This window comes from Hyperolius riggenbachi, chromosome 7 (assembly GCF_040937935.1).
Source record: "Hyperolius riggenbachi isolate aHypRig1 chromosome 7, aHypRig1.pri, whole genome shotgun sequence".
Lineage (NCBI taxonomy): Eukaryota > Metazoa > Chordata > Amphibia > Anura > Hyperoliidae > Hyperolius > Hyperolius riggenbachi.
In genome coordinates this window covers 204,508,401-204,536,182 of record NC_090652.1, presented here as the reverse complement: position 1 = coordinate 204,536,182, position 27,782 = coordinate 204,508,401, and the positions used below count along the sequence as shown (strand labels likewise).

Here is a 27,782-nt window from a genome sequence, read left to right as displayed (position 1 = left end):
AGCCTCGAATGAGGAGCCTCTGTTTTAGGTCCTCTGCTTGATGGAGAAAATCCTGGAGTTCCGTGTTGTTCTGACCTTTGGTCAGGAGACATTCCGCTACTGCAGTGCTTTTTGGAGTATTTAAACAGCAACGACGTCAATATGCTTTTCACCATGGAATGGTCAACGGATAGCATCAGTTTCCTTGATTTAGAACTGGCCGCCACGGAGAGAGGCATAGTGACTAAAAGCTACCGCAAGCCCACTGCTTCTAACACCATTCTGCACTGCAAGAGCTATTACCCACAACACGTTACAGAATCCCTCCCCTATGGCCAGTTCCTGCGTCTGCGCAGGAACAACACGGAACTCCAGGATTTTCTCCATCAAGCAGAGGACCTAAAACAGAGGCTCCTCATTCGAGGCTATGATTAACATAATCTTGATTTGGCCATTAAAAGAGCCCTCAATAAAGACAGATCTGACCTTATTAAAAGGAGACATCGGGACAAAACCACTAAGGGATCAGGAGTCTTTTCTTTTGACTTCTCCCCCATGGCTAGTCAAATTAAGTGGGCCTTTAGTAGGAACTGGTCCCTCCTGTTGGAGGATGAAGTTTTGAAAGATTCTTTACCTCCTCGACCTCTGATCGCTTTTAAGAGAGCACCAACCATCGGTGATCTGTTGGTACATAGCGATTTTTGTGAGCATCCGCAGCGTACTTGGCTGAGCGATTTTGCCTCTCCAGGCAATCATAAGTGTGGCTTTTGTAAAGCCTGTCACTTTATGAAAACTGGTAAATTCTATACTTTAGGTCCGATTCATCATAATGTCCCCTTCTTTTCTACTTGTAGGACCAAATATGTTGTCTATGCCTTATGGTGCCCGTGCCAACGTTTCTACATTGGCAAGACCACTAGAATGGTGAAAGAACGTGTCCTAGAACATGTTCGTCTGCTTCCTAAAAACAAGGGTTGCCCTAGAATCGTTGAGCACATGTCAACCTTTCATCAAAGCAATCCCAATTTTTTGTATTTTGCCTGTATCGATTCCTGTGAAACCCCTCGCAGAGGTGGCGACAGGAAAAAACTTTTACTCAGACAAGAAGCGCTTTGGATCTTACGCACTGATGCTATGGGTCCTTTGGGTTTAAACGATTACGTAGACCTTGCATGCTTTCTTGATCCTTAATAACCTCGGTGATATTTTCCTGCCATTCTTGTATCCTGCCCCCTTGATCACCTCCTGTTGCCCATCCATTCCCATAACGGCAAAAATATTCTCTCATATTTTTAATTCATTTTTTACATGCATTTTCCACAATAAACAATATAGTAGCTTAAAAGTATTTCTCTTCTATATATGAGATATGCCATTTTGGGTTTCGATTCTTTGCTCCTCCTCCTTTGTTGGGCTCCGACTTATGACCTCCATCTCTAGTTCTCTCTAGTGTACCCACACTTTCTACTTCTTTTCTTTGCTTGCTCTTTACCACTTCCACACTTTGGATTCACTCATTTTCTTCTCACCCCGCCCCTTTCCTCTTTTGAACTTGCCTTTTGTTCACACTTATCCTTAAGCTGGCCTCGTTTTATGGATTTAGGCTAACATAGCCAAGTATGTGAGAATACCTCCATACTTAGTCCTGTTGTTTACTATCTTATACTTTTGTTTTGAAACGTTGTTCATCTCCAGTTCTCCCATTGCCCATACCGGTCATGGCGGAACTGGAGTTGTCCTGATAGTCCCTACCCTACACGATTGAGCACTTATTTGGAGCTCCGTGTATCACAGGACCTAGTGCGCATGACCGACATTTGACACGTGTTCTGTTACGCCTGCACGTGATCTGTTATGCGTACCTATTACGTATTGCCAGCCAGATTAATGCATTGGACGCGTCTGGTCGGCGCGTGCTTGCGTCATCCATGACGTGCACACGCGGCCCTCCACGCATAACCCCATGCGTTCCATTCATACTTAAGTGTGATTGGACCAAGTTCTTCTGTCCTTAAAGGGATACTGTAGGGGGTCGGGGGAAAATGAACTGAACTTACCCGGGGCTTCTAATGGTCCCCCGCAGACATCCTGTGCCAGTGCAGCCACTCACCGATGCTCCGGCCCCGCCTCCGGTTCACTTCTGGAATTTCTGACTTTAAAGTCAGAAAACCACTGTGCCTGCGTTGCCGTGTCCTCGATCCCGCTGATGTCATCAAGAGAGCACAGCGCAGGCCCAGTATGGTCTGTGTCTGCGCAGTACACTCCTGGTGACATAAGCGGGAGCGAGGACACGGCAACGCAGGCGCAGTGGTTTTCTGACTTTAAAGTCAGAAATTCCAGAAGTGAACCGGAGGCGGGGCCGGAGCATTGGGGAGTGGCTGCGCCAACACAAGATGTCTGCGGGGGACCATTAGAAGCCCCGGGTAAGTTCAGCTCATTTTCCCCCGACCCCCCTACAGTATCCCTTTAAGCGGCGAACCGGAAGTGCTTCTTCCGTTTGCTTCATAACATCTCGCCGTCTTCCCAACATTGTTGCACATCCACCTTAGAGAAAGCTTGGCGCAAGCCACGCGAAACGGTCGTTAGGCCGTGCACCCTCTGGCATCCACCGCCGCTGTACTCCACCTTCACCCAGACGCCACCAAAGATGCCATTGGTATGACTTTTGAATTGTTACATGATTTTTTGCATACTGTCAAATCCTGCTGATGTCTTGAATTTGCATCTTTGTGACACCTTTTGCACAATAAACACTATAGTGCCAAACTTTTTTTTCCCATGTCTCACAGTTCATGTGGGTTGACTGACTGTTCGCACAATTCATCGCTACTGTCTATCCTACATTTTTCTTGGTCTGCCACTTTGAGCCTTAACTTGAACTGAGCCTGTGGTTTTCCATTTCCTCAATATGTTCCTAACTGTGGAAACAGACAAATGAAATCTCTGAGACAGCTTTCTGTATCCTTTCCCTAAACCATGATGGTGAACAATCCTTGTCTCCAGGTCATTTGTGAGTTGTTTTGAGACCCCCATGTTGTTACTCTTTAGAGAAAATTAAAAGCGGAGATAAACTTATAATTGACGCCCTTAAATACTCTTTCTCATAATTGGATTCACCTGTGTATATAGGTCAGGGGTCACTGAGCTTACCAAGCCAATTTGAGCTCCAATAAGTAGTTCTAAGAGTTTTGGAATCAATAAAATGACAACAGTACCTAAATGTATGCACCTGCCTAATTTTATTTAAACCGTTATTGCACACTCTCTGTAAATCCACTAAACTTCATTTCACTTCTTAAATATCACTGTGTGTCTCCTATATGATATATTTAACTGACATTTATTATCATAACAACCAACGATTTATACAGGAAAATCATGACGATTAACAAGGTTGCCCAAACTTTCGCATCCCACTGTGCAGGTATAATTGTATTGTGTCACATAATATAAAGTCAACCTATTACAACCGTATGCAGCGTGCATAAGAACGCCTGTGGGTGGGCTAGATATCAGTTCAGCATAAGCGCGGTAATATTTCCCGCTCCAACATTTTAGTTTCTTGCCGTAAAGGTAAACCAAGCCCATTAGTTAACATGCCCAACCGGGCGATATAGTAAGAGAAAATCCAACGTTAATATAAGTGCTTAGCATAGCGCTGTGTAAAGTAACATTCAGCATCACCAACATGCACAGGTATGAAAGAGACCATCGTTAATATGAGTGGCAAGAAGACAGAACACAGAGAAACCAGCACTGCTGAAAGCTGTGTTTTAATGAAGCATTAGGTTGTAGTACAAAAAACATGCAGTGTGGCAAATCGCAGTGTTGCAGTCATACAATTGTATAAGCATTCAGGGGGGATACCTTGTGGTGTGGTGGGTGCCGGGTGGTTCTAAGCCTGACGGCAGTTTCGCGCACGTCTGCGCATCTACGGAGGCTACAAAGTGGGGAGGGCGGGTTACCGTTATTTGTAACTTGGTGTACGTAGCGGTGGCGTCCCGCTCGTCTGCTCCGCCCCTCAGATTCCTACTCTAGCCAGGAGACGGCTGGAACGCAAAGCGTCCCAGCAGCGTCTGACGTCATGGCGGCGGATGCGTACTGAGTCTATTGCTCAGTCCAGCGTCCATTACGCTTAGCCGCACGCCTTTGACACAGTCTGGGCCGGTCTGGCGCCATCTTGTGTCCTAAAACAAGAAAGCATCTCCAATGAGGCATCAGGGGGAAATAAGTGCAGTGTGAGGAAAGAAAGGGGAAAAGACAAGAGGGAGGGTGTAGATTAGAAAAAAGAACAAGCGCCTATCATGGGAGGACAAGAAGGGCCGCAAGAGAAGGAGGAACTAAAAATGAGTGGCGACACACCTCAGCCTTTAGAGATATTGAACCTTTCTAATCAGAATTTACCAGAGGGAACAGAATTGCTGCTCCAGAGGGGTCTAAATTTCTCCTTGGCCACAGATTTCGACTTCGCCAAATTTAAAAATGAACTTTACAAAAATGTCAGACGCTTGAATATTAGATGGCACTTTGCCAAAAGGGAGATACCATCAGTGAGGGACGAGACCAGATGGGGAAAGGCTAGAGTAAGCCCTTTAGGCTTTAGCCCAAATATATCATGGGATGAGCAAGACAGTGCCAACTTAGAGATCTTAAAAGAACTGGACACTCTATCCGATGACATCCACGGAGATTCAGAGAATAAGCCGGGACCTGCTTGTGGCGATGCTTCAACTTTTAAACCATGCAGATCTATAGCTCCGTTCCCCGTCCAACCAGGATCTTGCTTGGACGTTTTCCAGAAAATGGTCGAGAGAGACTTAAAGGCGGAAATGTATCCAAAAGCCACCAGAAATATATCCAAAAAGGAGGAACAAGCCCTCAAGTGGCTCCGTGCAAGACCTGACTTACTAATTAAGAGGGCGGATAAAGGGGGCACAATTGTGGTGATGACTGCAGAACAATATAAAAACGAAGCCCTCAGACAACTGCAGGATAGGAATGTCTATCAGCCCTTAGCCGAAGATCCCACTAACCGCTACTTAAATTGCCTGAGATCCCTCCTGAAGAAAGGGGTAGAGCAAGGAATACTCACCCCCACGCTGGCCAGTGGGCTGCTACCCACCCATCCCACTAAGCCAGTCTGGTACCATATCCTGAAGGTTCACAAGTCCCGGACCAGCCCTCCGGGTCGGCCCATTGTCTCGGGCATTGGGTCGACGACGGAGAGACTGTCCAGGTATCTGGACCACATCCTCAGGCCTCTTATGGAGGAAATTCCCTCCCACCTTTCCGATACGGTGGACGTTTTAAGGGGCCTAGAGGACCTTATCTGGCGTGAAGGTGACCTACTGGCGACGATTGACGTCGAGAGTTTGTTTGTACAGCCGCATACCCCACGATTTGGGAGTGCAAGCTGTGAGACTCTTCCTGGACAGAACTGACAAAAGCGAAGTATGGAAGGCATATGTTTGTGAGTGTCTCACATTCGTTTTGACACACATTGCCTACCTATTTGACAAAAAGTGGTATTGGCAGGTGTCTGGCACCGCCATGGGCACAGCAGTCTCCTGCACCTACGCCAATTTATTTTTGGCATGGTGGGAGGAGCTGCATATCCACTCTATGTGCAACCCTTTTAGGCGGCAACTTAGGATGTGGTCCAGATACGTGGACGATGTCCTTGTCTTCTGGTCCGGGACTTGTGAATCCTTCTTTGAGTTTTTAGAACACATCAATCAGAATGAATGTAATATGGCATTCACAGCCACCACCAGCCACGAAAGGGTGGCTTTCTTGGATCTGGAATTGGAAGTGGATAATGATAAGTTGACATCTAAGGGGTACAGGAAACCCACCGCATCTAATTCCTTGTTGCACAGATCCAGTTTCCACCCCGGGCATGTAACTAAGGCATTACCCTATGGCCAGTTCCTCAGACTTCGACGTAACAACGTGAGCGACGAGGAATTCCGCCGCCAATCTGAGGAGCTGGGATCTAGGCTAATTGCCAGGGGTTACGAAGAAGCGCTAGTCCAAGAGGCTTTTAGAAAAGCCTTGTCCCAGGATAGACTGAACCTCCTCCAGAGGGGGACAACCAAGATGAGGCATGAACAGAAAAGAACTCCCTTTTCCTTTGAATATACTATTATGTCGGATATCATAAAAAATCCATAATCAATCATTGGGACATCTTGACAAAGGACGCAAGCTTCAGACCATTAATAAAGGATGGCCCCCTGTTCTCTTTTAAAAGGTCTCCAACTATTGGATCATTAGTGAGCAAAAGTGAATTCAGCTCACCTGATGGGAGTGATTGGTTACGCAGGGGTCAACCGCAGGGCAACCACAGGTGTGGTCGATTTAAGTCATGTAAGCAAATGGCCACGGGTACAAGTGTACAGATAGGACCTATTCGACAACGTGTGCGTGCATTTGTTACATGCAAGACCAGATACGTGGTCTATGCCCTGTGGTGCCCCTGCGGCAGATTCTATATTGGAGAGACCACCAGGACTCTAGGAGAAAGATTTCTTATTACAAGTCCTACCGTCCACTAGAGGAGGCGATAGAGAAAAGAAATTGAAACGAGGAGGTCCTTTTAATTCTAAGGACCAATGCCATGGGCCCCTTAGGCCTGAATGATTATACAGACCTATCATGTTTTCTAGATCCCTAATTATATGACCCCTCTTCCATTGGATGATGCTACATAAGGGTTTTGATATGTGTCTTTGGGGTCTTCTTGATACTTCCTTTTCCCTTTAGTTCCAAATCTAGTTTTAACTAATGTATTAACTGTACTCTACTTATACCCCCTATTTTGTTCATATCCTTCCAAGAGGGTTTGGTTGTCTTGGTGTGCTGACCCATTGGGCCGTTGCATTTGACAACCAACCCTGATTTGATTTTAATCATCTTCCCCCTCTTTTTATAGCCTAATAGATGTTTAGTGGCTCACCGCTACCTCACTCCACGACATATTTGTCTTATACACGTTATTGCTGCTATTTTGACAGCATTCTACAATGATGCAATAAGGGCACTTTCCCTTTCTCTCTCTTTTTTAACCCCTGCATTTCTTTCTAATTTACACCCTCCCCCTTGTCTTTTCCCCTTTCTTTCCTTACACTGCACTTATTTCCCCCTGATGCCTCATTGGAGATGCTTTCTTGTTTTTGGACACAAGATGGCGCCAGACCGGCCCAGACTGTGTCAAAGGCGTACGGCTAAGCGTAATGGACGCTGGACTGAGCAATAGACTCAGTACGCATCCGCCGCCATGACGTCAGACGCTGCTGGGACGCTTTGCGTTCCAGCCGTCTCCTGGCTAGAGTAGGAAGCTGAGGGGCGGAGCAGACGAGCGGGACGCCACCGCTACGTACACCAGGTTACAAATAACGGTAACCCGCCCTCCCCACTTTGTAGCCTCCGTAGATGCGCAGACGTGCGCGAAACGGCCGTCAGGCTTAGAACCACCCGGCACCCACCACACAACAAGGTATCCCTCCTGAATGCTTATACAATTGTATGACTGCAACACTGCAATTTGCCACACTGCATGTTTTTTGTACTACAACCTAATGCTTCATTAAAACACAGCTTTCAGCAGTGCCGGTTTCTCTATGTTCTGTCTTCTTGCCACTATATATACCCTGCCACCAGAGCACGCTCAGCTGGAAGAGGGATCAGTGAAAGACCACTGCAGAGCACCCGCTCTCACAGTAGTGCCAACCCGCTTTTTCTTTGACATTTGTGTTAATATGAGTGCACAGCATGTCATAGACATATCGCCGTATGAGATAAAGTTCAGTAGTACCAGCGTGCACGGATGTGAAACGGATCACCAGTACTTTGAGTGCACAGCATGTCATAAACATATCGCCGTGTGAAATAGAGTTCAGCAGCATCAATGTGCATGAGTATACTGCAGTGTAAGTTGGAAACGAGGTTATGCACACAGGAATTCCGAGTATAGTTTGGTTGTCTATGGTGTTTGCATACTTCATAGCTACGGTACTGAGTTCATAGTTCGACCGCAGTTCAAACATTGGCAATCAAATTGACCTACTCATTTAAGGATCATGACCCTGTCACAGGAGCGGTTGTAAATAAAGCCGTTCTGCAAACAGTACAATGACTCTAGGGAAATTAGTTAATATAATAGGTAGTAATAAATGGGTAAAGTTAAGGCCTCAGTGTATCTAGTGGGGGCCTGCAGATGAATAGCATTTCTCACTGAATGTACTAACATATGAAGTTCCAAAACCAAGATCGGCATGAATTAGGCAAGTGACAGAAAAAAACACTAGTAGGTTAAGCCTGGTTACTTCAGGGGGCAGGTATTGCCTCCAGCCATGTCAGCACTTCCTCAGGTTTTTCGAAGAAGAGAAGAAGAGAACCGATTCCCCGTCCTATACTCTCAGCTTAGCAGGGAACATCAAGGCGTATTTAATTTGGAGCTCTCGCAGCTTTGTTTTCACATGTTGAAAAGTGCGCCTCAATTTCTGTGTTTCGGTGGTGTAATCCGGGAAGATCATTAGGCGAGTATTTCCAAGCTTGAGGTCCTCTATTTTTCTGGTAGCAGCAAGAATCGTGTCTCGATCCCTGTAATTAAGCAGGCGAAAGATGAGAGGTCTTGGATATGCGCACCAGCATTCTATGGGCCCTCTCTATAACAAAATGAGGGGAGCATGTAGATGGCGGCAAGAGATATTTAAGGAGATTTTCGGTGTAAGAAGCCATATCTTGACTTTCTGTTCCCTCCGGTAGTCCCAGCAGCTGCAAGTTATTCCTCCTTTTCCTGTTTTCAGCGTCATTGGCGTGGGCCTCAAGCTGGGTCAGCCGTTTGTTGATATCTGGAATGGCGGCCTCATGTCCCCTGAGCTTGTCTTCGATGTCAAATGTACGGCGTTCAAAGTTTGTTGTTCTGTCTCTGACATCTGCCAGGTCTTGGCGAAGTAAGCCAAACTTAGCCTCGATGTGATCGATTTTCAAGGTAAGAGCAGTCTGACAGGCTACAATAGCATCCATCAGCTCGGCCGTGTTTGGGAGCATAGTGGCCTCCTCCACGTGGTTCTCCGCCATCACTCCAGCATTATTTAGGTCTTCTATCGGGGTAGTGTTCTGTGTCGTCGGGATCACCAGAGGAGCCTCAGGACGGTGGGCGCCCTCAGTTTTCTCTTTTTCCTCTCCCCGTTTACCGCTCATGGTGCCGTATGGAGCAAAGCGGTATTGTGCTCTCTGAGGGCGGGCTGGGCCAGCGTAGTCGGAGGTGCTCGGTAGTGCCTCCGGATCTGTGTCCGCCAATGGCATTGGCGGGGTAGACCAGTCCTCCAGGATGGAAGTGCGAGGTAATCCCAACAGATTAGGGTAGATTAGAGCGTGCTCTGAGCTGTTTTAATCAAGTATAAAGAGCCGGGCAGTGGAGCTCCAGAGAAAGCCGTCTGCTCAGGTTGCCATCTTGGCCACGCCCCCCTCTTTTTACTTTTCAACTTTGATATGGGTTTTAGGGTGTTCCACCCATACCATGAGGCAGGAAGCACACTTGCCTGTTTTCATGCATGTTTTCCACCATTTACATTTGTATGTGAAAACCGATCCATTCATTCCGGTTGGCTTAGCACAATGCAAAGTTCCGACATGCATGATTTTTTTGGATGCGGATAGCTGATGAAATCAATGGAAGCCTAGGTGTATGGACAGTGACCGTTCTCACTAGCCTGGTCGCCAGATACATTTCGCCAACAACTCACTCGTCTTATGTGAATTTGGTTCCCTTGCCGCTACTGGCACTGCTGCTTAATCCAGTGCAGGGGAGAAGTGCCTGTATAAAGATCGTAGTCCCAGCAGAAGCAAATGTAGCTCCCTACTAGATCGCAACAGACCAATGGGCATCCTCCCTCTACCAGGAAGGATTATCATTGGCCCACCCAGTGTTCTCCCCAGAATTTTTTTCCAGCCGGGTGGCATGAAAAAGTAGCCAGGTGGTGAAGAAAGGTCATGCTGGGTGGAAAGGCAGTTTCACATCGAAGCGGCAAATTTACTTTGGGTCCCAACATAGGCACCTATGTTGAAAGCTGTGATTAGCAGCTACAGCTGGAAATTTGTACGCGTCATAGCAATTTAAGACTAAAACTGAGTACCCCTGAAAAGATAGATCACGGAATTCCATCATGAACAATCGTTTCACGATCTATCTTTGAACATTGGAAGCGGAGTTATGTGAGCAATAGGACGCAAGCAATCGTTCAAATCAAACCATGTTTTGCTAAAGTCCATTGACTTTAGTAGAAACTATTGTTTTGTTTGAATGATCATTTCCATTTGTGATCTATCAGAACTTTCTTTTTTTTTAAAAAGTGAGCATCACGGTTCGTAAGCCATCTGCAACTTGTATAACGAATCTCCATTAAATGATGGTTACGTAATGTCACGCTGTTTAATTTTTATGTGGATATGGACCTTTTGGACTGAGATCATAACCAATGCCTGCAGTACCAGATTGTTATTAAGATGCAGGTGGGTATGATGTACTGAATATATAGGTAATCATCAGCTTGGCAGACAGCTTGGCTGGGAAAAGCACAATGAGCTATGTAAATAGATTGTCAAAAGTCAGCAGCAGCTGTATCCCCCAGCCCACTTCCCCCTGCCGTGATTTCTCACCTCTCTATGTTTGATTTCTGGACAAACAGACACGTGGGAAAGACGTTTACAGCGTGAGGGGACAGAGTCCTTCACCCGTTGTCTGTCTAGCATAGCGGCATTCTCCGATGTTTGCTTTGAAAACAAGAGGCCAGCATGTCAGTAGATAATGACAGATAAGATCACTTAGGAGCCCCTCGGGAAAGCATCCTCAATTTCTCCCCTCTCCCACCACTTTTACAGCCGCCAGGAAAACACACAGACCCAGTGGCTTGGAGCATCGATAGCAGCAGCACATTAGCTGACCCACGCTACAGTGCACGCCCCCCGCTGGTGAAGCTGTAATGTGACTGGCTAACGGGCTAGTGAGAGACAGAGTCTTCTGAGCTGCATGAAACAACGTCATACAGTACTTCCCCTGTCCCTCCCTCCTTACCACTGACAGACAGGAATTGAGGAGGAGAGCTGGTATAGCGTCCTTGAGCAACAGCGGGCTGCCTGCAGAAGCAGTTCTGCTGCGGATGCCAGCTGATTGGCAGCCGGGCGGTGAGGAATTTCTGGTGGGCGGAGCGCCCAGCTAATAGGCTCTAGGGAGAACACTGGGTCCACCACTCGGTAGTGGCATCAGTCGGCAATCCATATCTGCATTTGGAAAAATTGTTTAGGTTGGGCATTGCATTGCAATTGCATACCAAAATGAACAGATCTGTTTTCACATACACAAATGAAACCAGTTCCTATACTTAACATAGGATCCATTTGAGTGACCGCTCCTCCACTGATCTCTGATGCAAGAATGATTTTTTTTTTTTCAAGTGTGGACCAAGCCTGAGTGGTTGCCCTCTTATCATCTGTATACTAAATTTGCAGGTGAGTGTAGTGAATTGTGATGTAGTGTGTTCAGTTAACGTATTTCTGCATGCATCTCTGTCAATTTTGTTTGCAGCCTAGCCATTCAATGTAACTGAATGGGGTCACTGACACAATGAACAGCGATGCACATAGTCCTCTATTGTGCACAAACGCATTCCACTAGTCAGAACAAATCCTAAAGTTTCAAGCCTATAGTTAGACTACTAGACTAGACAAGAATCTGCTCCCCCTGCCCGCACACAATAGGCAGTGCCCAAATTACACATCCCCACGAGTTGCTACAACTCAGAGGAGGAATAGTAATCAGCGCAGGCCCAGAGTTTGCGCAGGAGCACAGTGAGACATTTTTCGGCTTCAGCCTGCGGCAAAATGGCCCGTGCTGATAATGAATGAACGCTCTAAAACATGCTATCTCTCCAGTGATACAATAAAACAGTTTTGAGACGGGATGCATTGTGGTGGTTGACAAATGTTTTGTTCAGGAGTGTTATTTTGCATAGTTGCACTGGGCCTGATGCAAATATTATTATTTACAGTATATAGTGCCAACACCTTCCATAGCTCTATACAGAGTAATGAATATAGTCTTGTCACTAACTGTCCCTTAGAGGCGCTTACAATCTACCGTAATCCTTACCTTAGGGCCCATTTCTACAAGTACCAAATTCGGTACAAATCTGCAGTGTTTCCCAGCAGGTAAAAGGGCAGGGAAATGCTGCCTATCTGATCAATGGCTTTTCCTTCTATAGCACACTCTTGTGCAAATCTGGACAGCAGCTGTGGATTTCTGCAGCACGCACCAGAATCACTGCAGCCATGCTTGGCTTAGAGATTTGGGCTACGTCTTCGCAGCACAACGGGAGCACCAGCCATATCAGAAATGGCCGTGACTCTTAGTGGAAACTGGCCTGTGGCCATACCATACACGATTTAATTTCTTACATTTTTTTAAATAAGATTTTGATTAGAGTATTTTATCAAACCTACCATACACCAATTAATTTTCTAAGCAATCAACCTGATTTTTCCAAAACATCTGATTATATTTTTAGTGAAAAAACTGAATAATCAATCTTTTTTATTAATTAGAAAAAAAGATTCTTTCAGATTTCTTCTCTAATTGATCGTTTTGGTCTAATAAACTGGAAAATCAAACAATTTGATTGTATGGGCACCTTTAGTCATTTACCCATCGTAGTCAAGGGTCAATTTTAAGGGGAAGCTAATTAACTTATCTGTATATTTTTGGTATGTTAAAGCATAAAAAGGAAGACACCGAAAGCCCAGTATAGTGTAGTATGTACTGGAAATGTGGGTGTGATTAGGTAAGTATAAATTAATACTCACAAACCAGGGTTACCATCCAGGCAACCAGTATGTAGGCAGGTGGGAGAATTAGACCTGTCCCCACTCAGGATAAAGAAGTCGCTCTCTGTAGATCGTAAAAAAAGGGGCCAACTCCCCTCCACCAAGGGTGAACTCAAATAGCGTTTAAGTAGACAGAGGCACCAGAAGGATAAAAAGTCACTAAATTTGTTAAAAAGGAGGAGGTAGTGGTGAGCTTACCCCCTCAAAGTAGACACAAGATGCGGTTGATGTTTATTCAACAAAAATAATTTATTTACATACTCCAAACGGGTAAAACGCGTTTTGCAGGTATATACCACTTCATCAGGCTATAGAAAGCATTTGACTCATGCAGATCTATTACAAAGTTTAGCGCCTCTGTCACAGCATTAACAGAATAAACATAAACAGCATCATATGTCTACTTTGAGGGGTAAGTGCACCACTACCTCATCCTTTTTAACAATTTTAGTAACTTTTTATCCTTCTGGCGCCTCTGTCTACTTGAATGATTTTTGGTATGTTGGAGGAGTGCCTGGAGGACACCCACACAGACATGAGGAGAATATACAAACTGTGCAGATAGTGCCCCGACTGGGATTCAAACATGGGACAAAGCGCTGCAAGGCAAGAGTGCTAACCACTACTTTACCGTGTAACGCCTAGCACAAAAATAAACTTTTATTTTTCAGAACAGCTTTAACACTTTTAGCTAGAATGTATCAGGCTGAGAGCACACTTGTCTGTTTTTATGCGCATTTTCTGCATGCCAATGAATGGGTTAGCTCACACCTAAAGGTGGGTACACACATCAGATAAAAGTCTTTGGAAAATGAAAGATCACAGACCAATTTTACCCCCTTCCATGTAGTATGAGAGCCATACTCTACACAGTCTATTCTATTGAGCTGAACTCAAATCAGATAAAAAATCTTTGCAAGATGCTGTACACAAGCAACAGATCAGTATCTGCATAAGATCAGTTCCTGCAAATTGCATTCATAGTCTATGATATCTGCAGATCTCATACACACCTTGTTTAACGGACATTCATCTGCAGATCTGACAGTCATGTGCAGATCTAAAGATCCATCCCGGTGGACATCATAGACTATAAATGCATTTTGCAGGAACTGATCTTTTGCAGATACTGGATCAGTTGCATGTGTACAGCATCTTTGTGTACAGCATCTTGCAAAGATTATTATCTGATGGGGAGTTCAGCTCAATAGAATAGACTGTGTAGGTATGGCTCTCATACTACATGAAAAGGGGTAAAATTGGTCTGTGATCTTTCATTTTTCAAAAGGGGGGGGGGGGGATGTGTGTGCGTGCGTGCATGTTCCAAAGTTTCACAGGGTGGGCCCAGTGATTTCTAGTTACGCCCCTACTCCCAGCCTCATGCAGCTGGAATATGCGCCACTCTGCAGCGATATTTGCTCAATCTTTTACCAAGCTGCAAAAAGTTGCATCAACTTTCAATTGTTTTGCAGACTCCCACTCCACCCAGAAAGATTTGTATTCTGCCATTGATAAATAAAAGCCCTCTTTGCAAGCTCTTCTCCACTGGGTTTAACTGCATATGCATTTCAAATGCCGATTCCTAAATAACAATCTGTGGCATTCAATGCACACTTTTAATTATAAACCCAACAGCTTTGGCTGCGTATAATGAAGTTATCAGTCAGGCACATGCTGTAGATATGGCGGTGACGTACTGCAGGGGGACATTCCTGCACGCAGCCATCAACACCGGTGTTCAGAGCATGCAGCCACATTCATCTGCTCTGTAGTACAGGGCGCCGCCATGTTCACCAGCTGCTGCACAATAGCAGGGCAGAGGGAAGGAGGAGAAGCCACAGCAGACCCCGCATCACACACAGCCCGACCTCCACCCGGCCGGCCCCTCTAGGCTATGAGGGGGTGGAGAGCCAACCAGCCACCCAAGAAGAGAAAATTCAAAACGAGTCTACTCAACCTCGTCTTGGCTTCCGCAGCCACCACCATGGAGACCAGGACACCTGCGCATGCGCACTCAGAGGAAGGCCTGCAGATTGCACCCATGTAGGCCACCGTACCGTAGCAAGGAGATTGAGCAGGAAGTGGAGTGAAACGCAAATCTCAGGCGAGAACCAGCAACATTGGAATGTTAACTACTTAGTCGCCGTGCTGCTCATACATTTTTACGCTATAATTTTTAAAAAACAAATTTATGGATAGTTGAGAGGATAAGTATACACTTAAATGGACAGGTGAGGTACATACGTGTGTTTTGTGTAGTTTTGGAACACAGACCAGATGAGTTGCTGCTGATCAGTGTTATCAGATAGCAGGCGTGCTCCCTGTAACACGTGGTGGTGAGGGAAGTGAGCAGTGATCGGGTTCCGCGGATGGTTGCAGGGCACCTAAAGTAGTTAGCTGCGTGTGAAGCCCACGGAGGTGCAATCATGGCGCAGGTCCAGGCGCGCTTCTTCACCCAACATAAAAAGTAAGTACTGGAGTAACATCTATACATCGACAGTCAGGGGGACGACAGTGGCGGGCCATAACAATTGACACTGGCATTCCTATGCTTCTCGGAGATTACTCTTGCTGAGATGAGAAATATAAAGTATTGGTTAGTACGTGTTTGGTATATAGGCTTAACTTTACGTTGGTATCTATATGGATCAGCATGGTGGAGTAGTGGATTGCACTCTCGACTACAATGGACCTATGACTATGGTAGGATTAGATTGTGAGCTCCTCTGACTGTTAGTGACATGAATATGTACTCTGTAAATGTGCTATAGAAGATGTCGACACTATATAAATACTAAATATCAGGTCTGGGTTTGCAGATGCTGTACTGCTTAATGATGACAGCTCCACAAGCTGTCCATACACTATAAGACATTCCTTAGCAGATTCAATCACTGTAAAGGCCCATACACACGTCGGATTTCCGCGAACGACGGGTCGTTTGAACGTCCCGTCGTTCGCCCGCTAAATCGGGCATGTGTACAGGCTGTCGTTCGCTTGATGAGGGCGAGTTTGAGCGATCCGAACTCACCCTTATCAAGCGAACGACAGCCTGTACACATGCCCGATTTAGCGGGGCGAACGACGGGACGTTCAAACGACCCGTCGTTCGCGGAAATCCGACGTGTGTAGGCTGGATCCACACTATAAGTGCTTTTGTGAGCACTTGCACTTGATTAGCGCTTGCTGAGCACTTAATTACTACTCCCCCTCCAGGCTGCCATGGATAGTGGGGAATGATATAATTCAGCTTCCAGCGATTGCTGGAGGCCGAATTATTGTGTTTTTTAAGCAACTTTGGCTCCGTCTTCTCACGGAGTCGACGTTACTCACTGAGCGCCGCTGTAGAAGTGATTGCCATTATACTCTATGGTGGTGCCGGCTGCGCCCAAATCTAGCAGCGCTGAAAAGCACTGCTCCGGCTTGAGGTGAGCATAAAAGTTCATACGGAACAGTTCTCTAATCACAGCAACCGCTACAACTTGAAACGTAAACTGGCTGAAGAGTGTGGCCGTATTTTTACTACTACCACCTATGTGAAACCTAGCAGTTTGAGAGGTTGCTGTCCACCCAATCACATTAGTAGAATTTCCCTAATGCTGAGCATACACGGTCAGATAATTCTTATCAATCGAGCCACTGATGGCTTGATTGATAAGATCCAACCTGTCCGATACCCCGCCGGATCGATACTGCGCTCGATACCGGCGAGGAGAAAAATGGTGAGAAACGAGCGGCTGATTAGCAGCGCCCGCGGGGACGAGCGGGAATCGATCCGCACGCGCGGTGACGCGCCGGCATCGAGCTGCTGGCTCGATACCGGCGCAAAAACTAACCGTGTATGCCCAGCATAAGGACTTTCACACTGGCTCACCTCAACCATACTGGCACTGAAAAAAACAATTGAATTCATTTAGATTGGATTCAATTTTATTTGGCCAAATAAGCTGACACTAAAGCTCAATCTACACAGAGCGATCTGGCGGCTCGATTAGCTGCCGGATCGCCTCTGCCGCATCCCCGCGCGTGCGTTGGATTTGACACCCCCCCCTCTTGTTCCCGCCGGTGCCGCTTATCTTCCGCTCGATTCCCTGCCATTGTCCGCTCGTGGGGGACGAGCAGGGAATCGGCGGTGGCGAGATCGGACCTGCCGGATCTTATCGGCTCGATTGATAAGACACATCGCTATGTGTAGACCAGGCCTAAAGAGACACTGAAGCGAAAAAAAAAACTATGATATTATGATTTGTATGTGTAGTACAGCTAAGAAATAAAACATTAAGATCAGATACATCAGTCTAATTGTTTCCAGTACAGGAAGAGTTAAGAAACTCCAGGTGTTCTCTCTATACAAAAAATCCATTATCTCTACAACTTCCAAAGTCCTGAAGAGAGCTGTTATCTGACTTTTATTATCTCAACTGTTAATTAACCTCCTTAGCGGTAACCCCGTGCTGGACACGGGGTAAGCCGCTGGAGGGTGCCGCTCAGGCCCTGCTGGGCCGATTTTCATAATTTTTTTTTTTTTTTGCTGGACGCAGCTAGCACTTTGTTAGCTGCGCCAGCACTCTGATCGCCGCCGGCCCCCGCCCGACCGCCGCTATCCGATGCGGCGCGCGCCCCCCCCCCCCAGACCCCGTGCGCTGCCTGGCCAATCAGTGCCAGGCAGCGCCGAGGGGTGGTTCGGGACTCCCAATGACGTCCCGACGGCGCTGACGTCATCCCGCCCCGTCGCCATGGCGACGGGGGAAGCCCTCCAGGAAATACCGTTCTTTGAACGGGATTTCCTGATCGGAGATCGCCGAAGGCGATCGAAGCGGGCGGGGGGATGCCGCTGAGCAGCGGCTATCATGTAGCGAGCCCTGGGCTCGCTACATGATTTATAAAAAATAAAAAAAACTGCTGCGCTGCCCCCTGGCGGAATTTTTCATACCGCCAGGGGGGTTACCTATTTACTTTTCCTCTGGCAGAGGAGAGGTCATTAGTTCACAGACTGCTCTGAAATAATCATTTTGAATGCTGAGTGTTGTGTAATCTGCACATATTAGAGAATGATGCAATGTTAGAAAAAACACTATATACCTGAAAATAAAAATATGACAATATTTTCTTTGCTGCTAATCTTCTAGTAATTATTCATAGTACACAACCAATTCATTATATCATATATTTTTTTTTTTCGCTTCAGTGTCTCTTTAATGCCTAGTACACACCATACAATTTTCTGTTATTTTTTTTGTAAGATTTTCTGTAAAGTTCTGGTAGAGACTGGTCATTATCTCTGGTGCATTGTCTTCTGGTTATCTACAGCTGAGTAGAACAATGCTTAATTGCTAGGCAGATAGATGGTTAGATAATTTCCAACGTGTTGGAAATTATCTATCTAGCAGGTAAATCTAACAGAAAATCTTACAGAAAATTGTATGGTGCGTACTAGGCATTAAGGAATTTGACATGACAGGTGCTTACAGTCACAGACAAAACAATATGTAGATATTACAGGTTAAAATGGACCTGAACTTAGAATGTCCTCTCTGCTCTAAAAGATACACAACAGCAAAATAACATTTAAACAAAAACCTTTCTTTATTACAGCTGATAGAAATTCTAAAATAAATCTGCAGTGTGTCTACTTCCTTAAAGAGAATCTGTATTGTTAAAATCGCACAAAAGTAAACATACCAGTGCGTTAGGGGACATCTCCTATTACCCTCTGTCACAATTTCGCCACTCCTCGCCGCATTAAAAGTGGTTAAAAACAGTTTTAAAAAGTTTGTTTATAAACAAACAAAATGGCCACCAAAACAGGAAGTAGGTTGATGTACAGTATGTCCACACATAGAAAATACATTCATACACAAGCAGGCTGTATACATCCTTCCTTTTGTATCTCAAGAGATCATTATACACAGGCAGTGTGCATAGAGGGGCCAGGAGGGGGGAGATGCATCACAGAACCACAACACTGAAGAACTTGGCAGCCTTCCAGACACAGGCCGACAAGTCTGACAAGAGAGAGATAAGTTGATTTATTACAGAGACGGTGATAGTAGAACGTGCTGCAGTAAGCCAGAGCACATTAGAATAGCTTTTGGAACTTGTAGGATGATAAAAAACAGGATGCAATTTTTGTTACGGAGTCTCTTTAAGGGGCCTATACACTGGTCTATTTCAGCTATCGATTCTATAGATTCTTTCAAATCTATCGATCGGCCGATTTGTGGTTGATTTCGATAGATTTCGATGGATTTGATCTATCTGACAGGATGGAAAATCTAGGTCGATCTGATGCCGGTAGCAGATACATGGCCCTAGAGTTGCATTGGATCTAATGGTCCAATAATGCATTTAGATAGATTTCCAATAAATTTCATTCTGAAATCTGTTCCTAGTGTGTGGCACACATCAGATAGATTCCTGTCAGATTCGACTTAACAGGCATCCCACAGAAATCTATCTGATGGTTGAATCTGCTGCAAATCTATGTGTATGGCCACCTTAATTCATGGAAGCGGACATCTTGTTAACAGCCTGCACTTTCAAATGAGCTTATCTGCCATGGCAGTCATGTGAAACAGGGAGAGATTAAATTACAAATAGTGATTAGAAACAGATGAGGGGGAATTAAACAGGCTAAACTCTCTAAATACATACAGGGTGCATTTCTCTGTTTTCCTTGTGTCCTGTGCAAGAGTCCAGGTCCACTTTAACCTATTGGTTATAACAATCCCTACTGAATAATGTGGACTTTGAATTGTGTTTATTAAAGTGGATCCAAGGTGAACTTTTACTCATTGCATAATTGTGTTCCTTTTCTATTTGTTTATAGGGCATTCCTCAAGCCAAATACTTTTTTTGTTTTTGTTTTAATACTTTGATTCCCTATAAACTAATCAAGCCTTGCCCACAGCTTTTCAGAGAGCCTTGGCATTTTCAGACAGCAGCAAGGGCTCATGGGAGCTCAGTCTGGGCAGGAGGAGGGAGAGGTATTACTAGCCAGAGATTTCAGAGGAGGATGAGGGTTAGGTTTTTTCACAGGCTGAGTGCTGAAGATGCAGATAAGCTTGCCAGTGTGTAATGTTTACAAACAATATGGCTGCTGTCATTGTATCACAGGAAGAAATAATCATTTTCTGTTGAAACTGTTTGCAGCTAGATTTGCTGTGTAAACTATCTAAACTTTAGATAAGATATATAGACAAGTTACTTTTTATAGTTAGTTTTTCATCTCTGATCCGCCTTAAATGGTTTGCCTAAATCTTCATGTACCAAATATTGCTGGCACTGGCATGTAGCTTTTTAAAATATGCTGTTAGTCTAGGAGTTAATATTAACCATTTAACCACTTGAAGCCATCCATTGAGGGGTTAAAGTGGGCGATTGCGTGTTTATAAACCTCCATTTTGCATTAAGTGGTTATAGAGGAACTTTTTACTCTATGAGCTGGCCTAAGACACATGAAAGCTTTCCATATATACTGTGGTATGCTGAGAGCTCACTGTGCTCTGACTTTTACCATGGTAAGTTGTTTTTATAAATCTGCCCCAGGCCTGACTCCCACTGGGGGCAATTGCGCTGCGTTTGCCGATTGCCTGTGATTGGGAAAGCGCTAGTGCAGTGTCTCCCAATGAAAGTTGGTAAATTGAAATGTTGCTGCATGTGCCATTTTTTTCAGAGTGATTCTGCTTAATGGAATGTCTTTCTGACTGGTGTCAGTTGGTACCTGCAGACATATTCATGGTTCCTTTAGAGACCTGGGGCCCCTGAGCTGTCATGTGGACCAGTGTTTGTGATTTTAAATTTTATTTTTTGCAGCTTCTACGATGCGGTTGACAGGTGAGTGGTTAGGGAGGGGACCGTGTGGGAGATGTGCCTACACGGGGCGTCCCTGTTAAACGACGCAATTCACGATTGCGTCCAACCGAAGCCTCCCACCTGAATGCTAATCTATGTAATTCCTGCTCGGTATGGTACAGCAGGCAAAGGGTGTATGACAGTGTACCTGATTGGCTGACAAGCGTCTGCTGGCCAGATAGCGGCAGGATATTGCTCTGACTGGAAGTTAGCAATTGTGTTTGTTGCAGTTGATATTCATGGTTCCTTTTTTCTTGAAAATGTATATAATGGGTGGCTAGCATTAGCGCAACTCAGAAAAAAGGAGCTGTTTTGCTCCCGTTGGGAGGAGAGGTTTTCTTTTATATTATTGTGTTTTCCAATAATTGTTTTATTGGTTTTGGACTTTAATTTAAGTAACTTTTGTTGTTCAGTTGAGTCCAACTCTGTGACCCCCATGGACCACAGCACGCCAGGACCCTCTATCCTCTACTGCCTCCCGAAGCTTATCTAAGCTCATGTTTGTTGCTTCCATGATACTACTGTATCTAGCGATCTCATTCTCTGCCGTCCCCTCTTCCTTTTGCCCTTTATCTTTACCAGCATCGGGGTCTTCTCCAGTGAATCCTGCCTTCTCATCATGTGTCAAAAGTATTTCAGCTTCAGTTTTAAGTAACTAGAGCATGTCATTTTCTCAATAAAATCTCTGCAGAGCCTTTATCTTGCTAAAAATTAGTCTTGGCTTTCGGCTGTCTCAAGAGCTACCTAAGACAAATGCTTTGAATTTCCAAGACACTGATGCAGTTAACTTTTATCTGTTTTGTAGGTATGAAATTGATGACTTCCCATTCTCGATTCCAGCTTCTTCTGAAATTACAGATCTGAGCAATGTTATCAACAAAGTACTTGAAAGTAAAAATGGTAAAGGAAATAATTCTACAGAGCTTTAATAATGTTATCTATTTAGTGAGGCCTACAATGAAGATGTGCTATTATAACTTTGTGTTGTTGCAGAGGACCACAAGCATGTGGAGTTTGACTTTCTTGTCAAGAGTCAGTTTCTCCGGCTTCCTCTTATTAAGCATATGGAAGCTGAAGGATTGTCAACAGTAAGTGGTTTTGTCTCTTGTGTCTATCTGCTGTCCAGAAAAATGTATGTTTTCAGAGTTCAGAACACCTCCTACTGGAAACAGAACTCAACGTTTGTGGTTTATAAATGTATGCTATAGTGTATTGTGTTCCAGCTTATACACTCTTCAATTTGTTTCATCCCGTGATAAATTAGGCAACAGTTAAGTGTTATTTAAGTTTGCCTCCAGCCTCCCAACTATCCTCGGGTGGGGGGTGGATATTGGGTTTTCACTTGTCAGTTCTTCACTGTTTTCCTGGGACCATGTTTCCTGTTTCTACCACCTCTTCTCTATTGGAAACAAACAACATGCCAAGTAGTCTGAGGTAAGCCTGGCCATATGAATATTTTTATAACAAGTGTTGTAAGTTAGAAGAAGGCACATCTTTCTTTCAAAAGACTATTTGAAAATAAGGAATCCTTTTGCAGTGTTCTCCGAAGAAATTTTTTCTAGCCAGGTGGCATGAAAAAGTAGCCGGGTGGGTCGAGATGAGAAAATGCAGAGCCAGTGTTTCTGCGCACAATTCTACTTACAGCAGAGGAGGAGGTGAGCTGATGACAACCGGGTGGAGCACCCGGCTAAAAGAGCCTGGGGAGAACACTGCTTTTCGTTAAAGAGACTCTGTAACAAAATGTTCAGCCTTATTTCTTCTATAAGTTCCTATACCTATTTTAATGTGGTCTGGCTTACTGTACCTTTTCTAGTTGCACTGTCTCTGTAATATATCTAATCTTCTTTTCTTTGTCAAGCCTTGTCGAGCCAGAGAGGAATGCACTGCCTCTGCTGTGATAGGGGGAAGCTATGCATGCTCCCTCCACGCCCCCTGTAGGCTCTGTGTGTGCTTTGTCTATTAGTCACAGACAGCTCTCTGCTCTCAATTTTAGCTTGTCTGAGGGGGAAGGGAGCTTTCTATGCTGAGAAACTGAGAATCCCTCACTGGAGTTCACTATGTAATAAAAACTTGTAGTATACTGTAATATGAGATTTTTTACACACATACACACACACACACACACACACACACACACACACACACACACACACACACACACACACACCTACCTTTCTGATTAGCGGCCATGTTTTTTGTTGTAAACGCTGCCTAAAACTGGTGATTAAAAGCCAGGGTCACGGCTGGAGCGGAAATGGCAAAGAGGGATGCAGGAGATCACAGTGACTCGATTGGTATGTTTTTTTTTTTTTATTGTACAAATCGGACAGTACAGATTCTCTTTAAGGACTTTGAGGCAGTATTAGAGGAAGAGGAGCAGCAGTTACAGCCAGGCAATTTGCATTGTTTAAAAGGAAATAAATATGTCAGCCTCCATTTCCCTTTCGATTGTCCTTTTAAAGTGTACCTGAGATGGGACAGGAAAAAAATGTACATCAGCCCCGGTAAGTCGTCCACTTGGTGCAGGCGCAGTCTGGCCGGATGTGCTACCCCATCGTGCTCCCGTAGCCGGGACCATTCTGCATATGCGCAATAGTACTGCACAAGCAATGGGGACGCGTGCGGCCAGGCCACGTATGCGCAGTTAGCCCCGGACCGGAGGGCTTTCTAGGGCCAATTGCAGAAGAACCAGGAGGTGAAGGAGGACGGCGAGGGAGCGATAAGCTTGGAGGAAGGCCCAGGTATGTATAATCTTCCTCCTTCCCCACCCCCTTCGTTTCAGGTTTACTTTGTGTGATTGAGCAAAGGCATTGGATAACAATAATAGTAACTGCAGTTAGAGATTTGTTACTGTTAAAGGGAACCAGAGGCCCCAGAAAGGAGATTTTATACATACCTGGGGCTTCCTCCAGCCCCATACGCACGGATCGCTCCCACACCGCCCTCCTCCGCTTCCTGTATCCGGCTGTACCGGGTCCCGTAGTTTCGTCCAGTCGGCGGCAGCACGCGGACAATTGTCTGCATCACAGGGGCTCCCGGCATACCCGTACGCGTGCAGCTGCATACTGCGCAGCCGCACGCGTAAGGGTATGGAGGGAGCCCCTGCTCATGTGGACATTTGGCCGCGTCCGCCGGAAGTGACGGGACCAGGTACCGGCGATCCAGGAAGCGGGGGATGGCGGCGTGGGAGCGATGCAGGCTTATGGGGCTGGAAGAAGCCCGAGGTATGTATAAAATCTTTTTTTCTTTTTAGGATTCCGGCTTCTCTGGTTCCCTTTAAAAATCTAAAGGAACCCGTTAATGGTTAAATCTTTGTTCAATCTTACCACAACTATGTTCAGAGTGTATTTACTCAGTTCACCTTTTTACTACATAAATTTGGTAAGCCTGTTCAATAAAGATTCTGCCATTGATGGGTACCTTTAGTGTGACTTAAGGCTCGTGCACACATCGGATTTTTGCAAACGACCCGTCGTTTGGACGTCAAATTGGGCGTGTGTACAGTCTCATTCAGCTGATGAGACTGGACTTATCAGCTGAACGACAGACTGTACACACGCCCGATTTGACGTCCAAACAACCCGTCGTTTGCAAAAATCCGACGTGTGTATGTAGCTTAACCATAAGGATTTCAACAATGTCACATTGCTAATAAGATTAAGGTCTCCAAACTGATGTTTACTGTTCTTGCTGTACAGGAAGAGGTGGTTGAAATTGAATATGTGGAAAAAATCATGGCGCCTCAGCCTGAAGAATGTATGCTTCATGATGACTGGGTTAGCTCTATTGCCGGAAGTGAAGAGTGGTATGTGCAATTCGTTTTTTGTTTTTATTTCCTTTTTTTAATTATCTATCACTAAGAATTTGGTTGTATAGCTTGCATTTATGGACATGTTTTTCTTGTGACAGGATTCTAACTGGCTCATATGACAAAACAAGTAGAATTTGGTCAGTGGAGGGAAAGCCACTAATGACAATTGCAGGACACAGTGAAGTTGTAAAAGATGTGGCTTGGATCAAAAAAGGTATGTGTATCCAGATAATTGTAACGCACTTCAATGAAACTTGATATTAAATGAAAAGGAACATCTAGTGATATGGACTGGGCTTCCATTTTTGTGAACAAAGACAGGATTCACACTGAAATGTGCAGAGCTTAACCAACTTGGGATTGTGGAAGTAAGAATCTACGTTGCACTTGCGGCTCTCTATCTCAGGTAGATTCTATGCTGCGGCTTTCCGTGGTCCTGAGCCAATCGCTGAAGCCGCTGATTCGACTGTCATGTGACAGCTCAGCTTATGTCTATCGGTAATGAACCAGTTTCATTGGCTCCTTACCAGGTGGATCACTGTGAGCCAATCATAGTGATCATGAACAGCAGAATGAAAACAAAGGCTCTGTCCTTAAAGGAATACTATCAATACCCAAGTGTTCTAAAATGACAATGTACAAATATTGTCTAAGTAGCTGTGTAAACATTTTCCTACTTTTTCATGTTAAATATCAGAGGCAAAAACTGTAATTTATTGAGGGTAGGATTTAGCTATATTGGGACAAAACAATTGCAGAAGGGGTGTCTGCTTCAATGCACAGCCAGAGTTGCATATCAGACTACAGAAAGCAAATATCAAACATATCAAACTCTGAAAGCAAAACAGTATGAAAAGCTGTGACAATTAGTTACATTTCCTCTGCTCTCTTCAGACACGTCAGTCAGAAACACAGGACACAGGAGCTGCAGCTGTTGGGAGCTCTCTCTCTCTCTGTCACACACAGAGTAAAGGTGCGTACACACGTCAGATAAAAATGAAAGATCACAGACCAATTTTACCCCCTTTCATGTAGTATGAGAGCCATACTCTACACAGTCTATTCTATGGAGCTGAACTCCCCATCAGATAGAAATCTTTGCAGGATGCTGCACACAAAGATGCTGTACACATGCAACAGATCAGTATCTGCAAAAGATCTGTTCCTGCAAAAGATCCGTTCCTGCAAAACGCATTCATAGTCTATGATATCTGCAGATCTCGTACACACCTTGTTTAACGGACAATTATCTGTAGCTCAGATCCACCAGGTTGGATCTTCAGATCGGCAGATAATTGTCTGATCTGCAGATGAATGTCCATTAAACAAGGTGTGTATGAGATCTGCAGATGTCATAGACTATGAATGCATTTTGCAGGAATGGATCTTTTGCAGGAACAGATCTTTTGCAGATACTGATCTGTTGCATGTGTACAGCATCTGTGTGTGCAGCATCTTGCAAAGGTTTCTATCTGATGGGTAGTTCAGCTCCATAGAATAGACTGTGTAGAGTATGGCTTTCATACTACATGGAAGGGGGTAAAATTGGTCTGTGATCTTTCATTTTTATCTGACGTGTGTACGCACCTTTACACATACAGTTAACTGATGAAGTGTGAGGGGAATTTCCCCTCTCCTCATGGCTCAGTCAGCCGTCAGTTTTGGCGTCAGTAAAGTTTGAAAGTATTTTGCTAACAGTAAACAAAGAAGTTGCTACTAAAATGTATACACCAGTACTTAGCAGCACTTCCCAAACAATTCCTGTGTCAAAAGTAAAACTTTTGTAACCACTACTATACCTTGTAAACGTTTAACACTTGTTAAATGAAGTTATACTTTCTTATGAACACAACCTTTACAGATAGCCTGACGTGTTTGTTGCTGAGTGCGTCTATGGACCAGACAATACTACTGTGGGAATGGAATGCAGAACGCAACAAAGTGAAGGCACTTCACTGCTGCAGAGGCCACGCTGGTAGTGTGGATACCATAGCTGTAGATGCATCAGGAACTAAGGTAATTCTGCATTGCTCTGTATAAAGCAGGACACTTAACCACTTCAGCCTACAGTGTTGTTTCACCTTATACATCCGAGCAACTTTTACCTCCCATTCATTTGCCAATAACTTTATCACTCCTGCATTGGTATGAAACTGTTGTAGTTTATAGTGTCAGCTGTGTGCTGCAGAGCTTGGCTTATATTTAATTTCCACAATACATTTACTAAAGGAACAAAAAGTAGTCTTACCCCGACTGTATTTGACATTTTTCTTCTCTTTTAGTTTTGCAGTGGATCGTGGGACAAGATGCTGAAGATTTGGTCTGCAGGTTAGCCAAAATATTTTCATTGAGAATGCCAAAATATATGTAATAGGAGGCGTTCTCCTGCCCCATTCTGTCTGGACACCGATCAGTCTGTGATGGGAGGCCTCACTGGTTACATGAAATTGTGTTACTATAAACATCCCATCCCAATTTTCCATAGTCAGCTCAGATCAGGCCCGGATTTATCTCACAGGAACTTATAGGCACAGATGTACTGGCACCTTCTTCTGACTTCCCCCTCCATGAACTTACAAACACCCGCCAAATTGCACCGGAAGTGTGCTGGCTGTCCCAGCTGTCACTTCTCCCTTACTTCCCTTGCCCGTCATAGGTAGCTACAGGTGTCCCTTAGCATTAGGTAGCCAGAGGTACCCTCAGTATTAGGTAGCTGGAGGTGTCCCTGAGTGAAGGGAGACCTGGTCCATAGAATGTCGTGACCGAGGTTAATAATCTCTCATTTACACTCCACTCGTGACTCTGCATAGATAAGGAAGGAGGGAGGTACTTGAGGAGGGGTGTGAGCCGCCTCTCCATCATCAGGCGCCTGTAGGCATATGCCTTACGGTAAATCCGGCCCTGGCTCAGATACACGCCAGTGCAGTGTGTTCTTGGCAACTAAAGTCCATAGCAAAATTGTACTTGTACTACGCAGCTTTGGCAACACTGCCCAGCACCGTGCTGGCTGGCATCAGTTGTATTGTGTATTTATTGCAAACATTACTGAGCCAGGTAATAAATTATTAGTACATGAAAACAAACTTTTTTTTTTTAAAATATTTACCCCTAAAAACTTAATCCATCTAAAAAATTGCACCCAGTTGACTAAACCATGTTGTACTTCAGATCTTACCAACAACAGTTACAGTTTTCTCCTCTCAGTTGCAGCTCTTACTTCAGCCTAGCAATGTAATTGTGCATTCCGTACTTT

At 44.8% G+C, this 27,782-nt stretch overlaps 2 protein-coding genes across 5 annotated transcripts in view; one reads left to right on the top strand and one right to left on the bottom strand.

Annotated features, from left to right (window-relative positions):
- Nucleotides 1-14,884, bottom strand: part of CARF (calcium responsive transcription factor) — a 125,933-nt gene extending 111,049 nt beyond the window's left edge. For 2 of the 3 annotated variants that reach the window (XM_068245022.1, XM_068245023.1), the window contains exon 1: nt 14,822-14,884. Coding sequence is in view for 1 of the 3 variants with exons in the window: in XM_068245021.1 (XP_068101122.1) it covers nt 14,562-14,574 (13 nt within the window). In the remaining 2 variants the exon portion in view is untranslated. Of the gene's footprint in view, nt 1-14,561; nt 14,792-14,821 lie in introns of those variants that run through there. The other variant, XM_068245021.1, reaches the window with a different exon arrangement.
- WDR12 (WD repeat domain 12) overlaps nt 14,828-27,782 on the top strand; it is a 35,610-nt gene continuing 22,655 nt past the window's right edge. Inside the window, exons 1-7 of one of the 2 annotated variants that reach the window (XM_068245024.1) lie at nt 14,828-15,331; nt 21,524-21,618; nt 21,712-21,806; nt 24,417-24,523; nt 24,628-24,743; nt 26,391-26,545; nt 26,812-26,857. In XM_068245024.1, the coding sequence (XP_068101125.1) occupies nt 15,291-15,331; nt 21,524-21,618; nt 21,712-21,806; nt 24,417-24,523; nt 24,628-24,743; nt 26,391-26,545; nt 26,812-26,857 (655 nt within the window). In that variant the 5' untranslated portion in view covers nt 14,828-15,290. The remainder of the gene's footprint in view (nt 15,332-21,523; nt 21,619-21,711; nt 21,807-24,416; nt 24,524-24,627; nt 24,744-26,390; nt 26,546-26,811; nt 26,858-27,782) is intronic. The other variant, XM_068245026.1, reaches the window with a different exon arrangement.